This window comes from Triturus cristatus, chromosome 10 (genome assembly GCF_964204655.1).
Source record: "Triturus cristatus chromosome 10, aTriCri1.1, whole genome shotgun sequence".
NCBI lineage: Eukaryota > Metazoa > Chordata > Amphibia > Caudata > Salamandridae > Triturus > Triturus cristatus.
Genome location: NC_140593.1, coordinates 995,596,150 through 995,613,805, shown reverse-complemented (window position 1 = coordinate 995,613,805; position 17,656 = coordinate 995,596,150). Strand labels below are relative to the sequence as shown.

General features: G+C 40.6%; 1 protein-coding gene across 1 annotated transcript in view; it reads right to left on the bottom strand.

Annotated features, from left to right (window-relative positions):
* Positions 1 to 17,656, bottom strand: part of MYO15A (myosin XVA) — a 1,126,038-nt gene that overhangs the window by 261,948 nt on the left and 846,434 nt on the right. The window contains exons 51-52 of the mRNA XM_085631315.1: positions 15,169 to 15,280; positions 7,689 to 7,763 (exon numbers count right to left, since the gene is read on the bottom strand). Of these exons, the coding sequence (XP_085487441.1) occupies positions 7,689 to 7,763; positions 15,169 to 15,280 (187 nt within the window). The remainder of the gene's footprint in view (positions 1 to 7,688; positions 7,764 to 15,168; positions 15,281 to 17,656) is intronic.

The window sequence follows — 17,656 nt, the reverse complement described above, 5'->3', positions numbered from 1 at the left end:
GTTAATCCAGTGAGCTCATCAGTATTCGGTCTGGAGAGGGGGACTCACCACGGATGACCCCTCTCCCCTCTGCTGTTTGCTCTCAGTATAGAGCTGCTGGCTGTTAGAATTCGTATGACGCCTGAGATCTGAGGCATCCCATTTGGAGGAGATATACATAAGATCTCTCTCTTTGCAGATGATATGCTCCTGTCAGTCACAGTGCCTGATACTTCTCTGGCAAAGGTAATGAAGGAACTGCAGAGGTTTGAACAAGTAGCGGAGCTACGGGTTAATCTGTCTAAATCATATATGCTGAACCTCACAATGCCGCAGAGGGACATGGAGGTTTTAGTTGATTCCACACCATTCCAATGGGCTAAGAACGAAATTGTCTACTTGGGAATTAGAATAACCCCAAGCTTCAAGGCCTCTACAAGGCAAACCATCCTCCACTTCTCCAGCAAATAAAAACGGATTTTCAAAGTTGGTACCCCGCATACCTCTCATGGATAGGCAGAATCCAGGTGATTAGGATGATGATGATACTGCCGAAAGTGCTATATCTCTTCCAGGGCCTTCCAATTGAAGTAGAGCAAGGGTATTTCACTGCATTAAAATCAATGATCACTCGCTTCATATGAGGAAGGAAAAGGGCAAGATTATCCTCTTACCAACTTCGCCTTCCTAAAAATAAGGGGGGCCTGCCACTGCCGGATATGAATTTATACTATAAAGCAGCCCAGATCCGGGTGATTACAGAATGGTCATCTAGGGTGTCGGATAAACACTGGCTGCATATGGATAGAGCAGTGACAGGGAGAAGCATCTGGGATCTGTTGTGGAAACCCCAAGTGGATCGCCCGCCTAATGTTTATATAAGTACACCTACTAAAATGACTCTAAAAGTGTGGGACAAAATACACATGCTGGCAACCCTGACCACTTTCCCGTCACTGTTTACCCCATACACTATAACCTGGCATTTCCACCAGCAGACACCCTGGGCCTTTTTGACGCGTGGAGGGAAGGAGGTTGTCTCACGATTTCCGATCAGTTCCATAGGGAGGATATACTCACAATCGAGCAGTGTCAGAGGGAGTTCAATCTTACAGCTAACAAACAAAACCACTATACCCAGCTTCGACATCGTGTTCTAACGAGGGGTATCCAGGATGCTGCGACTAGAGAGCTCACGTCTATATAGAAACTGGCAAAATTAGAAAAAGGTACAAAGGGTACGATTTCACACCTCTATGAAATACTGCAGTCAGCACTACACACTGAACAGCCCAGACACAGGCTCTTCTGGGAGCAGGCTTTGGGGGTGACCCCCACAGACAAATAGTGGGACAAGCTATATATGCACATGCACAAATTCAATCACCCGATGGGAATGCAGGAGGCTCACTACAAAGTACTCAATGATTGGTACCTGTACCCCACGAAACTCAAAAGGATTTACCCCAAGACGTCTGGCTTATGCGGGAGAGGCTGTGGACTTCAAAGGGACTTCAGACATATTTGGTGGGACTGTCCCACAATCAGGCCATTCTGGTCGGAGATTCTGGCACAAATCAAAGACATATTGGGTTACCCCATTCCTTCTGATCTGGGAACGACTCTGCTGGGGCTTCGGGCTGAGGCTCTCAAACGCCAGACAGTAAGTGACAGATCCATTCTCTGGCTGTGTCTAGGGGCAGCCTAAACAGCAGTAGCAGCAGTATGGAAGCAGAGGGAGGCACCCTCCCTGACCCACTGGCATGCTCGCCTATGGCAGGGCCTCGCAATGGAAAGAATGGCAAGTGTGTTAACAGGCACCTTTAAGAACTTGAGCATACATGGGGTTCATTGGTGGAATAACTGTTGCAGGGCCTTCCCCTGTTCGCATGCACTACACATGTCCGAGCTCTACACCTCTTTCAATTTTAGCAACAGGAGGGTGGTAAAGGGGCCCAGGAAGAGAGATTGGGGTTATAGGTCTCAAGGGTCTCCCTGGCTACGCTGTGCAGTCGTCACACTTCAGAAGCCATCAACAAACCCCAGTGCATCATTTATGTTTGGGGGGAGGGGAGGAATGGGGGGGAGTTGTGAGGGATGGGGGTTTATTTGATCAATGTCTAAAGAACATTAGCAGTGCTATTTTACTCTGTACGTCACAGAAGTGTATACACATCGTCTCTGTAAGGAAGCAACTGTACCTCTTTATAGCCTGATACTTTATGATGTAAGAGATGAGATTATAATGGCATTATGTGATGATAAGTTTTTGAAAATTTCAATAAAAATATTGTTGACAAAAAAAAGGATCTCTGTCTGTACTAGAAGGCACTGGTAGGGGAGTGACTAGTGGTTTAAGACTTCCTAGCTGAACTCCCACAGTGCCCTCTTTCAGTAACTTAAAGAGGAAGGCAAGCCAGAGGGCCTCCTTGATGTGCCTCATTGCACATCATAGAAGTACTTATGGGGGAATGCAAAAACTCTAATCCCACCAGTGATGCTGAAAGCAAAGGTCAATAAATTACAGAAAAGCCCAGAAAGAAGTATTAATATAAAAAGGCATTAGTAATCACTCAAAATGCAAAATAGAGAATAAAATGGAACAATAGTTGTATGAAAGTCAGTGGGAACATTGCTTATAACTAATGTCAGAAGTAGGTAATTAAAACGTAGGGGGAGTATAAATGCTCAGACATATTTCAAAATTCTCTTGTTTGAACTTTCTGTAGGACTAGGGTCCGAAGATTGGTTGAGTGGTGAATGGACCTGGGTGGCCAGAAGCCTGAGTTATAACGTATTTAGTGGGTTCCAGGAGGGACAAATACATTGAGCTAATGCTCTGACTGAAGGGAGTCTAAAACTGCAAAAGGTCTAAGAAAGGCAAAACAAGAAAAGTTGTTAGAAAGGTTGTATTTTTACTAGACTGGCATCACATTTTTTCTCTGTTACAGGCGTCTTGGACGAATTGTTTACTATGAAAAATGATTTCTGAGGACTTTGAATTCTGTGAAACTCAGCACAGACATATTACTCAAATGTAGCAGCCGAACTACCCTGTTTCCAAGCACCACAGTTGACCAGCACCAAAGGGCAGTGTGGCAGTCAGTTCCCCTTTTATTTTTCTTGGCCACCATTTTGGAACTAGATTTCTTGAGTCTTCTAGGAGGTTGCCACCAAATAACCACCAAGATCCTTCAGTCTCCTTCAATGGTTGAACACTTAGTTCTTGCGCTCCTCTCTCAGGCTCTTCAAGCATTGGCTGTGATCAATCAGCAAGGCTCAGCTCAAGCTGTCTATGTCACAATGTGTCCTAATGGCTCAATGGACAAACCCAGCCTTTTTTATTCAGCTGTGGTACTCAATATATTCAGTACACAGGTAGGAGCACCCCTTCCTTCAGGTGATACAAGTTAAATCCATGATAAATAAACTGCAATGGCACACCGTTTGGCATTAACTAGGCAGAATTGGCAGTCTGATTCATGGAGTTCTGAAGACCACACACTATGTAACCAATCCTAGCTTATATGACCACCTCTTTCACAGAATGGTGACATCATCATAATTCCAAGACATTAGTTTAACAGCACCCTTAATCACACAGATGTCTTCCAGTTTTGCCAAGATGGCTGTACAGTAAGACATCAACAAGTTTAGCATCCGTCCTCAGGAGCACTACTTCACATCAAGTGGGGACACCCAAATGTCTAACATGGGCACCTTGTGTTGCTACTTTGGAATGGCTCTTCTTGTACACATCATAAAGGATTTATTGAATGATGACCGCTTATTACTTTTCTACGGTTTACAGTTACCCATGATGGTTTTCTTGCATTTGCTAGATTATGCTGCCTAAATCATGCATGCAATTAACAAACCAGACTGTCCCTTAATTATTGATGTATTAAACTGCCATGCATAGGTTGTACAAAATATCTCTGAATTTGAAAATAGCTTTTTAAGCACCGTGTGACTCCAATTAGTACATATTAACAAAACAAAATGTTAACCTGCTGTACAACTCTATAGCTTCAAGAGTCCCGATACCTGAAAAGGTGCTGAGATAATTCCCATATACAAAAAAGGAGACAGATATAACCTGGGTAATTATAGACTAATTAGCCTCTTGGACACTCTACATAAGGTCTATGCGAGGCAGATTCTGAATAAACTTACAGAATGGATGGAGGTCAATAAGATCATGTCACCTTACCAAGCGGTATTTAGATCAAGAGTGAGCACAATTGATCAGGTGTTTAGGCTCATTCTCATTATTTGGAAATACAAAACTGAGGGATGGACATTTATACATTGCTTTTGTAGAATGAAGGGCAGCATTTGATCTAGTCACGTCTAGTGAGTTTGTATTTGTACAATAAACTGTAATGAATATATGTTTATTTTAAGGCATTGTTAAGGATTTGCTCACCGTGAAGTCGACAATATGAACCAATGTCCTCCGCTATTGTATCCAAACCTTACTATCTGACTATTCACTTAAGATTATTATTATATGAATAAAATGTTTTTATTGTTATGTTTTTAAGGAAAGAATTTTCTGAAATAAACTAATATATTATTAGAATATAAAAAATACATAATGCATTAAGTATGAGTTAGAAATCATTCATGAAGGTACAAGTCTGGGGCACGACTAATCAAGTTGAATATTTAATTTCTAGTCGTATATGACACTACCACTTGTGTCATATAGGAGTCGCATGACTGCAGGATAAGTGCTAGAACCATGATGAAGTCTGCCTCTTCTACTTAGATCCTTTCTTTGTACCTAAACAGTTAATTTATTATCAGGTGTCTCTTTGATTCCATTCGGTGCATTATGGGATTTCATTTCCATCTCTTAAACCCACCTGAAATTTCATGAATTATTAGAAATCCCCCACCCTTTGGAATTCCAATTTTCCAATGGGATTACCTCTGAAAATCACTCTAATTCTCCACTCTCACTCCAATACAAGGTTTCTCTTTGTCAGATCTGGGACATGCCAATCCTCTCAGCAATGGGATGCATCTAAATATCTACCACACGTTCCTCTCTTTGTCCCCTAGAATACAGGTTTTATTACATCCTGTAATACATTATTCTCTTCAAGAATGACTATTACTTCTACTGCTATTCCCTCTCATTTCCTTCTAATCAATTTAGGGCCATATATACTATTTACTGGTCGCATAATGCTAGTTGCAATTTGTGATCAGTAATGTGCAACTAGTAACACGTTTTAAGAACCAACCTCTGTAATAATAGATCGGTTCTTAAAATTCAGAATCGTCATGAGTAGAAATCCAACATACCCCATGCATGATAATGAGGTAGGTTAAAAATTCCAACTCAGTACAATAGGAGGCCATCACAGGTTTAGTGGCCTGTTGGAGTCAGCCGACCACCATGTCTGTGATTGATTTTTAATAAAGAAACCTTTTTTTAATGCACTCCTTTTTCTGTAAAATGAGAAACAGATCGAGTTTAAAATGAGAAATTTATTTTTTTTGTTCAAGAGGAGGCAGTAGTCTTGTGGAACACCTGCCAACTCTAAAACACACTTATTTTTTACATTCACAAAGGGGAAAGGGTGCCAAAGGCACCCTTCCTTTTGCAAATGGGTTACCACTTGCGTTTAGATTTATGTAAGTATTAATGTTTTGAGACCAAATTTCGATTGCAAAACAATGATTCATTAGATGCTGATTTGGAAGAGATGGTTACAACAACAGATACTGAACTGATATCTGATCAGGATTGATATCTGATCGGAATCTCATTTTAGGAGTCAGAAAAGCTATTCAGAGTCCTAAAATGTGATTAGTAAATAAGAAAAAGCATTGTAACGGCCACAAACACTGAATCGGAGCGTTTGCAACCATTAAACTGCTTAGTAGATCTGGCTCTTAATTCCTTTTTATTCTCCTCTTGAATCCCCTTCGTTCTCTATAAGATTTACTTTCATCTTTCTCTATTGTAAAGTCCAGCATGGATGGGATTCAATTGTAGACATGGAAGGGATTCAGACATAGTTGTTTTTCTTCTCAGTGTCATTCATGCTTATTCTTAGTTCCATCTGAACTGCACTCTGAGGTTCATATAAGACAAACTTTACGGTCCACCCTGGAATCTTCTGGAGACCAATCTGGGTGGCATGTTTATGTCCAGCTAGAAATCAATCTGAAGCAAATCAGGCACTCACTCCCAGGCAAAAATTGGACTTACTCTCACACCCATCTAGGATACTCTTTCACACTGTTCTGGGAGTTACTTTTAGTCTCATCTGAGATGTACGGTTAGGCCCATCTCAAATGTACTATAAGTCTCTTTTGGAAATCACTCTCAGATCTTCAGGGATGCACTGTCAGACCTATTTGGGATTCACTCTGCAAATGAACTAAGGTGCACTTTCTAGTCAGGTGAGAATCACCCTCACCCCTTGTTGGGATTCACTTTCAACCGATGATCATATGCAACAATCTGGGATGCACACATTTACTCATTTACTGTGCACTCTCAGACCTAGCTAACAAGGCAAAGTTGGGCATCACTACAGGCTCATCAGTGAATCACTATTAGCTCTATATAAGAATAGCACTCATCTACTCCTGGATTGTACTCTCAGACACATCTAAGAACCAATCCCAGCTGTATCTTGGACTGACTCATTGACCCATCTGGGATGCACTCTTGCCAGGTTGGGAATCACTGTCAAGAAGGCGTGTAATCACTCTCTTGCCCATTTGAGACTCACTGAGCCCCATCTGGGATTCACTGGCATGCCTAGTTGGGGCTCATTATCACACTCAGCTAGAACTCACTAACAGGTCCATCTTGGATGTTCTCTTAGACTCACCTAATATGCATTTTCAGACCCCTCTGTGAAGCATTCTCACGCCTGCTCGGAATCACTCTCAGGTCAAGCCACAATTCACTCATTCGCCCATCAAATATTCACTCTGTACAGTCTGTGATCCACTCATAGAACTTCCTATGGTTCTCCTTCAGACTCATCTAGGATTCACTATCGGACCAATCCAAGAGCCATTCTGAGGCCCAGCTAAGATTCACTCTTATTCCCAAATAGGACTCTCCTCGGGCCCAGCTGCGCTTCACAGAGAGCCTCATCTGGGATAAACTCCCAGCCCCAGCTGGGGCTTACCGTTAGACACAGTTTATGATTAAGTCTTGTGGTGAGCTGGGATTAAATGGGCTTGTCTGCTGGGTTTCTGCACCTGAGCCAGTCACTAATAAAAAATCACTCACACTAATCCTGGACATTACTATAGAGTGGAATCAAAATGGTGTTTGTGAGCATTTGGCATCAACTGTGAGTCTCCCAGGAAGATGGAATCTGCAAAAAATGTAATGCAAAGCTCCCAGTCTCGCGCACTATAAATAGTAAAAATTACACACAAAGGTGGAATGAGGAACTTTTCCAATTCTTGAGCATGGGTGCATCATAGCCAGAAATCATTGCAGAGATCCAGAGGGACTGATCTTTTAAGTGAGAAGAGACACTTCTCAATCAGCATACCTCATAGTTGATGTGGGTGATTATGAGGGAAACCAAGGGGGACAAGATAGGTCTCAGTGGTACACATTACATCTTAATGAGCAGTGAAAGTTGAAGTGGGGTTTAACCCAAAGTTTAATGAGGGACAGAAAAGCACAGCAAACTGGCACAGCACTCCAGAAGACCCACCAAAATCTTGAGTGCCACGCTTCAGCTCCTCCAGGTAAATCACTTTCTTCCTGACAACGCAGCCATAATTGTGGCCTGGTGCAGTGACATCCAGGGGGAAGGAGGAAGAGGAATGTGTAAGCGAAATAGAAATAAGATAATGTATGCAGCGTCGTTCCACATTCGTATATGCTGGCATATAAATAATACAGTTACTTGGGAAAGAATCTTACCCATAAACATTAAGAGCAAGAAACTAATTTTTATTTTTCTCAGAACATCTACTTGCGTTGGTAACATCATTATGCTGTAGCCTCAGCACTGTCGTGGTATCTACCCATATGGCATATGGCAGAAATTGGTGCATGGATGAGGTGTGGAAGTAATTTAAGTTACTAGTTTGAACTTTTAGTTTGAGATACATTCAGTTTAAACATTTAGTTGAAACATTTTCACATTTAGTTAAGACATATTTAGTCCCAGGCAGTTTGTGCACCAGAGCATTATTTTATGGCAAGTTTTGGTACTGGTCAAGGTTCTGATTTCAATCATTTTTTCCAGACTAAATATTTGCATGATAATAAGGAGAAAGTATTCTGGAATTTCAGGGGTAAGTATTCACAAAAAGAAACTTACAGAGCCTGGGTTGGTTATGGCCCATTTCAATCAGACCTAGACGTAAATCAAAATGACCCTTAGACAAACAAGTCAACCCAGCCTCACACTGTAGGAGGGAAGGACTAGAATTGGATCAGGGGGTTATTGCTGCATTATGGCAGCCCATCCTGCTTTGAAAGGAGCCTCATGCCTGCAAAACACTAGCGAAATGCCAGAACGGTGGAATATCCAGTCTGATCTTGATCTGGATCCTTTCATCATTCCCATATGTAGATAATAAACTATAGAGCAATTTTTTCTCCTGCATTTCAGATCACTGAGCAATTAAAGTTAAATTGGCTTGACTAACAAATAAACCAGGAAAAGTATGGCCAGCAAATTCCGTTCAACCTGCACATATTTTTCCTACTTGTTGGAATTCGCAAATGCTCGCAGCAGTATGTCAGGATAGATGTATCAGCCACAGGTTTCCAAACATATTTCTAGGAAGGTCATATAACATTCCCAGTGGGATCCTATTCCGCCTGTGCAGACTTCTCCAAAGTGGTGAATTCTGCAAATTGGCAACAAGATCCTCTGTACAGATGGACACTTTTTTTTCTCTTTTTCTTTTTTCTGGAGTTTTATATAGTGCGAACTTGACCCGAAGGTATCGGGTATCAGTGCGCTTTACATAGCACCAGTTTGGTTACATGAGGACACATTCATTTTTTTGTTAGGCACAGGGAGATTAAGTGATTTGCCCACAATCACAGGATGTTCAGCGTCATTGCCGAGACTCGAACCCGGTTCCCCAGATTCGAAGTCGACCGCCCTAGCAGTTAGGCCATCTCTGTAGGGAAGATATATTTCCTGGTGGAGAAAGTCGTTTCCTACACCTCCACCAAAACTGGGAGAGATCCATTCCCTTCGACAGCCCTTGACCTAGAGAAAAATCTGTCCTTTTCCAGAGGAGTTTGTGGATACCGACAGGTGCCCGCGTCTGTAAGTTCTCTCAAATCTTTTAGGCTAACTTTGCCTTGGAACACTCGCTTTCTCAACCCCTGAGTGGGATTTTTCAGTTGAAGAGAGCTTCATAGTCAGGGTGGAAATCTCCACACACATAAATGGGCTTAAGTCTGCCAGGAATACCTTTGTGAATTCCTGGCAGGGGTAAGTAAGATACATTTTGTCGTAAACATGTGTTTGTGAATAGGACTCCCTGTCTACAGTTAGTGGACCTCTATGTTGTACTGTAGTGACAAGATCTTCCTGCCTTGCATTCCTAGGTGTATATGGAGCACATGAAGGCTTACTTAGTAGCTGGACATTCATGCTCTATGATGTCCTCAAGTCTTAGAGCCTAGACAGTGTTTACCTGAATATCTATATGAATCAGTCTTGTATGGTGTTAAAGACTCAGTGACATGAATCAAGGAAACTACAGAGACTGTAGTATTTCTGTTGAGTTGTTTGGCTTTTGTCAGGCGGACAGTCAAGAGTATACCAGGGGTCATATTACAGAAAGTACCCTGGAGCACAACAAGCATGCGTGCCGCTTCTTTCACTCCGGGGCACTTGGTACTATAGAAGTGGCTGCAGATATTTGTGAGGACCCTTATAAAATATGGATTGCACGAGCAGACATGTTGAACCAGCACAATTATGAGGTGTTTGCTCATTTGCATGGTGGTGTGGCTTCTTGCAAATGGGAACACAAGTGGCTACTGCACTCAGGGCTATTACAGATGCAGGTGTACAGGCAAAGAGGCTGCCGCAAGGCACGCTGACTGTGCCACAAAAAGGTGGGGCACAGTCAGTGTACCTCTTGAGGGCTTCACTTGGGAGGGAGGTTATGGGGTGGCGGTGCCAGGGCAGTTTCTCAGGGCAACCACCTAAAAGGGGTCCTCTGCCCCTTTTAAAATGCAGGTCAGGTCCACCTTTCCCTAATGCACTGTTCAGAATGTAGGTACAACTTTGTGGCAGCTCTCTGAAAAGAACATTCAGACTAATAGGGTGCACTATCTTGGTCTGCAGTTGGCAAACCCAGTTGAAGGTACACTCTGGTGCAGAATGGGAAATGTGCCTAATAAGTAATATGGCTCCAGGTTCTCCAGGGATTACCACAACAAGTGTTATTATTTAGTAGTTCTTGTGGACTTTCCTGCACACTCTCAAGGACCACCTATTTTCCAGTTTGTCATTAGGAGTGGCAAGTACATTGGTTATATTATGTGACATGGACACATGTACACTCGAAAAGCAGCCCGTAAAGCTGGAAAACTGATAACAATCTCCAATTCTTTTACTGATGTGCACTTGTGCGGGGACATATTTGGAGCTTGACTAAAATTTCACTCTTCAAAGAAGACAGTAGGACATCCTGCCTTTGGTACACTACTGAAAAAACGGCATTATTTATCAGAGGGCAATAGCAAGCATACATATATGAGTGACCTTTATGCGCTACAGATTTGAGCTCGACGTAAACTGGATATGCAGTCAACTGAAGCAGTGTTGCCTCAATATGTTTTGGTGCTCTATGTGAAGTACATTTTTGCACCCTCTCACCCTTATTTGGTACCCATCTGCATACCCTCCTGTTCAATAGGATGATGAGTGGCGGTAGGAGGCACCTTAGGTGGTTGGCAAGTAAATGCCTCAGAACTGATGAACAGTAGCTCCAGAATGCTGTGCAGAACTGATAGGCATTCTGAGTGCACAATTAATGTCCTGCCCACAAGAGGAACCACATGGTGTCTGGATGCAAAAAGGTTGCCTGATAAAAGGTTTTTGCCTCAGACACTAATTAAAAACCATGGGCTGATAAATGTTTGATAAACCTTGAATACATTAAGAAATGCATTATATTAATGAGTATTATTCACAAAACCATTCTTCCAAGAGTAGGTATCACTCAAACATGGAAATTCAGTAATAAGTCTTGAATATCATAACGGTTTGCAGAAACATCTTTGTGAAATAGGCCCTAACTGAGGAACAATGGAAGTGGCATAGAAGAAATTGCAACATTAGAGGGAATACAAATCGACCTTCTATCTATGACTCTTGATATGTAGCAGGATAATGATTCATGAGGCAGAAACGATGTAGATACTTAATATTGATGGTAGAATACTCATGGTACTTAATACCAATGTTATAATATCTTGGGTACTATTATATCAAAGTTTTGAATGCTGATATTGCTTTTCTTTTTGTAAGAATAATATCAATAACTGTCATACCATGATTTTTAGTTGAGTTATATTTGTTTTCATGCAAATAATGTTTAATTTTTTTGCCTATTGTTTCTGCATTTTTCTAAATGTTCATTTTTTTAAAGTTTTCCATTATTGACATTTAAATTTTTGTTTTAGTTTAATAAATATATATATATTTTTTTTTAAAAAAAATATGTAAATGCTATGTTTTTGGGTGGTTGGGTTGTATAGCGTACTGGGTGGGTCACATTTTAAATCCATATTTTACATTTTTTAATTTGAAAGGGAGATTTTTTTAAAATACATTTTTTAGTTTAATGTTATTTATATTTCATGATGTGAGTGGGTTTGTGGGTGAAAAATGTTTGAAATTAATGTTTTCAAAGTGTTCCGAAGTTATTAAATTTTTTTGTTTTTTAATTACGAATTAAAAACCTATTTGTCTGTTTTTTATGATTTGGGTTGTTGAGTTTTATAGAGGTTTTGGGTGTGCAGTGTTTAAAATCTACACATTTTAATTTTTTGTTACAAAAATTAGTTTATAACTTTGTTTTTGTTAAAAAAAATTCAAACATGTTTTTACTGTTGTTTGAAATTGTATTTTTTAATTAATTGGCAGTAATTGAAAATTAAGGTGGTCATTACGATGGCAGATGGACTGAAGTCCATCTACCATCGTATCGTATTTGGGACCGCCTGCCTACAAGGCGGCAGTCTCACACAGCAAATGACGATGCGACCGCCAATGTTGCGGTCGCATTGCCCATGTTTTGTATTGTGGCGGGTGTTGCGCCGCAAAACAAAACAGACACCCCACACATATCCCTGCACTACGTGGCAGGCACCATGCCCAGGGGAGTTAGGGGGGCCCGCTACGGGCCCCCAAATTTGTTTCCTCCTGCTGTTTTGCAGCAGGTTAATGGCCACAGAACGACCAGCAGTAAGGGATATTGTAATTCCTACGGCGGTGCCTGATAGGCACCTCCGCCATATTAGGACTAAAGGGAGGTCTGACAGGTGGTCGGATACAGACCACCTGTTGGGACCGTGGCGGTTGGAGTTTTAATATGGCAGGCGGAGATCCCTGTTCTGATGGCGGGGAGTGTCGGTGGCGGTCTCCCTGCCATCGTAATCAGGTCCCAAATTTTCATAATGACTGCTGTGATCAAACAAATTTATTTGGAAGCTATACTTATGTTTTTAACTATTTATATTTTATAATTTTCCTTGCTATGTTTATTTTGACTTTAATAAGTATTAAATTACTAATTTGTTATTTATTTTATTATTTTTTAAATACTTTTGTTCAATTTTTCTTTAATGTTGATAGGCTTGGAGTGTGAATAGTAAATTGTTCTCCCCTAAGAGATATTTTTTACAATGCTGTTTGTTTTTGGATTGTGAATACTTTATTTGCATACCCGCCGCCACCCCGAGTATTCAACACCATCTCCAAAGTTGCTTTGTTTGGAGTGGAAATAGTAAATCAGACACTCCAGAGCCCCACACTTTCCCTAATGTTGCTTTGTTTGGAGTGGGACTGCTACAGGTGACCGCCCATAATTCTGTCCCTCACCAACGAACCCACAGTCGCCAAGAACAACATCCACAACGGAATGAAGGCTGTCGTCACCTGGATGAAGAACAGCTGCCTCAAGCCCAACTCATAGAAGTCCGAAGTCCTCATCATGGGCTCCACCCCCTTCACCTGTAATGACTCCTGGTGGCCCTTAGCGCTTGAACCCCCCACACCTACCAACCATGCACAAAACCTCTGCATCATCCTGGACTCCTCGCTCACCATGAACCGCCAGATCAATGATGTCTCCTCATCCTGCTTCTACACGTTACGCCGGCTCTGAAGATCTTCAAGTGCATTACCAACGAGGTCAGAAAAACAATCACCCATGCCCTCATTAGCAGCAGAATCAACTACAACAACAAACTCTATGCCAGCCTCACCCAGAAACTCCTCAAGAAACTGCAGAACATTCAGAATGCCTCCACTAGACTCACCCTCAGCATCCCCTGCCGCAGCAGCATCTCCAATCACCTGAGAGACCTTCACTGACTCCGAGCCAACAAAAGAATCACTGTTAAGCTCCTCACATACGCCTACAAAGCCCTACATGACACGGACCTGTGGACCTCAACCACTGCCTCGTATTCCACATACCCACCAGAGACCTCCGTTCCGCCCAACTGGCCCTGGTTACGTCCTACGTATTTGCAAGACCACAGCTGGAGGAAGATCCTTCTCCTACCGGGCAGGAAAGACCTGGAACACCCTGCCGCTCCATCTCAGGCAATCACCGCCACTTCCTCAATTCAGGAAATACCTCAAGACCTGGATCTTCGACTGAACCACAGCGCCTTCACAGACTAGCACACCCCCCACCACACCCCACCCCCAGCGCCTTGAGACCATTTTGGGTGAGTAGTCGCACTATACATGCCACCTGTTTGATCGATTGATTGAACACTTTCTCCAATGCTGCTTAGTTTGGAATGGGAATGGTACATCTGATCCCCCTCCCTCAAATACAAGCATTTTCCTCATTATTAATTGGAATGGCATTAGAATAGTACATTTGACCCCACTGATTATTGCATTGCCTCCTCCCAAATATATGTTAATTTATAAAAGAGCTTTATTACAAGTTCATAGATTTAGAAGATATTATTTTAGATTTTTAAAATTTGAAAAATTAATTTATTTGTGAAGACATTTAATTGTATTTTTATTCGTAGATATATTGTTGCTTGTAAAACGTATTTGTTATATTGTTATGTTTGTAAATTAATTATTTTTAATATAAAAATGTATATTATTTTGATTATTTTAATCTAACATAAATTTTTTAAAGGACAAGTATATTATAAATTAATTCTAATTATATAAAATATTTGTAAAAAGTATTGTCACTTTTTAAAATTCAAAATTACTTTTATTTACATACATTTACGATTTGTTAAATTATAATATTATCAATTATTTTACAATATAGTCTGTTTTTTGATATTCCGTAAAACTCAATATTACTGTAGTCTATATTTCTGTATTAGATATTTTTAAACTTGCGATACTTGTAGGACAATATATTGTTATCAATATTTTTGTTAGTTTAATTTTAAAATTAGGTTTCATTATATTTTTGTAGTAAATATTTTGACCTCAATATTTTGGTTAGTCGATATTGCTGCTGCCGATATGCAGGACTACAATAGATAGAAATGGTCCAGGGACCAGATATTTATTACAATCATCAGGAGGAACTGAATGGTTATATAAATTCAAATATCAGGACTTCACAATTCAATATTAATATGCATCGGAAAGAAGATACTCCGGGAAAATTAGCAATATCTCTTCAATTACCATTATCGGGCAGTAAGCTAAGGATGAAATGTGGGTGGCAAGATGTGGAAAAAACGTAACAATCTACTTCGAGAAATACTGATTATCTTTATGAAGGAGGGGATCTCAGGGAGTTGGCAGCCACAACACATGCTGGGTCAATTGCAGTACCAAATTCTAGATGAGTGTTGGGATTGCTCCCCAGTAGTAAAAATGTTCAGAGTGTAGACAATCTCCCAGGAAATGAATATACAAACAATGCACCATTGCTAACATGCATCACTGTGCCCAATGGCTGCTATTAGTGACAGAGAACACTGACCTCGATCTAGCCCCTCCATTGGCAGCAACCGGATGATATCCCCCTTGTGAAAACTCAGCAGACTCCTGTCATCGGTGACATAGCTCCTCACAGCAACCATGTAGTTAGAATCCTGAAACATTTAAGGAGAACATTTCCAAATGATTTAGTCACTGTCTCTTACAAAGTTCAATCCAGGACTTCAAGGAGTCCCACATCAAGAATATTATATTTGTCTATGCAACATAGTATTTGTAGTCCTGTATGCATGAGTAAAACTAGAAATACTAGAATACAAAGACTGTATTAACGTTTGATGTTGGTCATCTCGAGTGTACTACATTTATCAACTTTTACATCAGACTGAAATGCATGACTTTCTACAGCAATGTACTGGACACGCCTATACAAAAATGTGAGCAAAATGAAGACCGATCCTCTAGTTGAGTTGACTGCTCAGTGATGTAAGCATTTGCTGCTGACATCTGCCGTGAGTTCCAGAAGTCAAGAGTGTGACACCTTGAAAAGTAATTTAGCCTTCCATCCTTTCAAGTTGATAAATTGAGTACCATTAAATTATGTGATAGTAACACCTATTGTTTATACTGCAAATACATTGTAAAACTGTGGTATGAAGCTCTGTATAAAAAACAACTTACAATAACAAAGTTACTATCTTTAGGTCTATGCTTTATGCACCGATTAATGTTTAACTACATGCTTGTCCAAAGGTATAAAGACAAGGCCACCAAAAGATACTTATTTACTCATACCCACTCTTATTTGTTCAAACAATGCTAAGAAGATCCACTACAAGACCAAAACCAAGTGGAATTGGACCTGTTGTTTCCCTGGGAAGGGGGAAAACATGTGGAACTACATCTGGCATTACCGGTGTCTGCTTGTATTATCCATTTCAGGGGAAAAATCTCATAATCCCTGTAAACTCCTGGGGAGATACCAGTCAGAATCATAAATCCCAATCCCTGTATCTCCCCATGGAGTTAATGAGGGCCTTAGTAGGGGAGTGTACACATATCACTCTTAAATGAAAAGAGATATGTAATCAGAGACAGCAGAAGAAGAAATATCTCATACACATTAAAAGCTTGTCTATTGGGTATCGGTTCACAGAACATCAAGAATAAAATGGAAATAGGAAACACAATTAGCAGTGGTACTAGCATGAAGGAGAATTCCATTCAAATGGAAAGATGCTGAAGCACCCAAGCTGGCTAAAAGTCTTTATTAGGTGTCTAATAGCAGAGGAAGAGAGATTGAAGCAGGTTAGAATGGACAACACCATACAGGAGGTTATTGAAATATGGAAAGTATCTCCAAGGAAGTTACTGTTCTAACCAAATGACAGACTACCCTGAAACAGCATTTACAGCAAGATGTCAGAACGAATGAACAGACATACATAGGACACTTGAGAATAAAACGTTAGTAGAATTGCTATTCTATCTAAAAAGAATTGATAAAATAAAAATGAGTGGAAAATGTTGCCACCTCTAAGAATTACTTTGCTCGGTACATAAAGAGCAGTTATATCAATGAGCCAAGTTAGCCATATTAAGTAATGGTTAAAACTGCTTTTGCGGTATAATGTATGTATACAATCTGTAACTAATAAACTACACTTAAAATACTTTCAGATTACATTCCTGTCTGCTATTCAAACTTAAATGTGTCTTCAAAGACCGTATCACTTAGGCCACAGGCTTTGTCCAGACTAGTTTCTAATACAAGAACACATAGCCTGCACTTCTGTTCATACTGTGCAATTCCTACCCACGCTGTGTGCAATTCCTAATCATGCTCACTCAACCACACAAGCCTAGAAAAGATAGAATCCCTATCCAAAACAACAGGTGTTTTCTTCTCTGCTCAAGCTCTGTCCCCAGTGGTACCAGCAAGTAGTGAGAAGGCCTTCCTGTCTCATATACCTTACAACAAGCAGAAAGACATTTATATTGCTAACTCTGGTAGGAACACTGCATAGGAGTACTTCCAAAAAGCAAACATTCAACTGCCTCCTAAATATCAACTCCAATATAATATAAAAAGACATATCGAGTCTCACTGTGGTTAGATAATGTGCATACAATACTTCCATTCTTATCTTCACACTAACCTTCCAGTGTCTCAGTTAATTAAACTACTGTTCAATTTAAAAAATAGCTCTCTAAGCGTTTTTGTTCACTACCCAACTGCCTACTTACCTAACTCTTGCAGATTTTTTTTACATCCTTGCTTTCACCTTTTGTCACTATTTTCCTTTTGATCTCTTCCTCCTATATCCCTATTCTGCCTTTCTCTCTTGCCCTGGGTTAAAGTAGTATAATGAAAAACAAGCCCCAGTCACCAAAAAGAGTGGAGGTGCCAAACACCTGCAACAACTAGCACAAATTAAGCACTGTTTCTGAAATGTGCAAGGAGAGAATGATCCCGGGCACCTCTCAGCTCCTAATGTAACTTTGGCGCAGCAGTCAGGCAATCCTCTAGA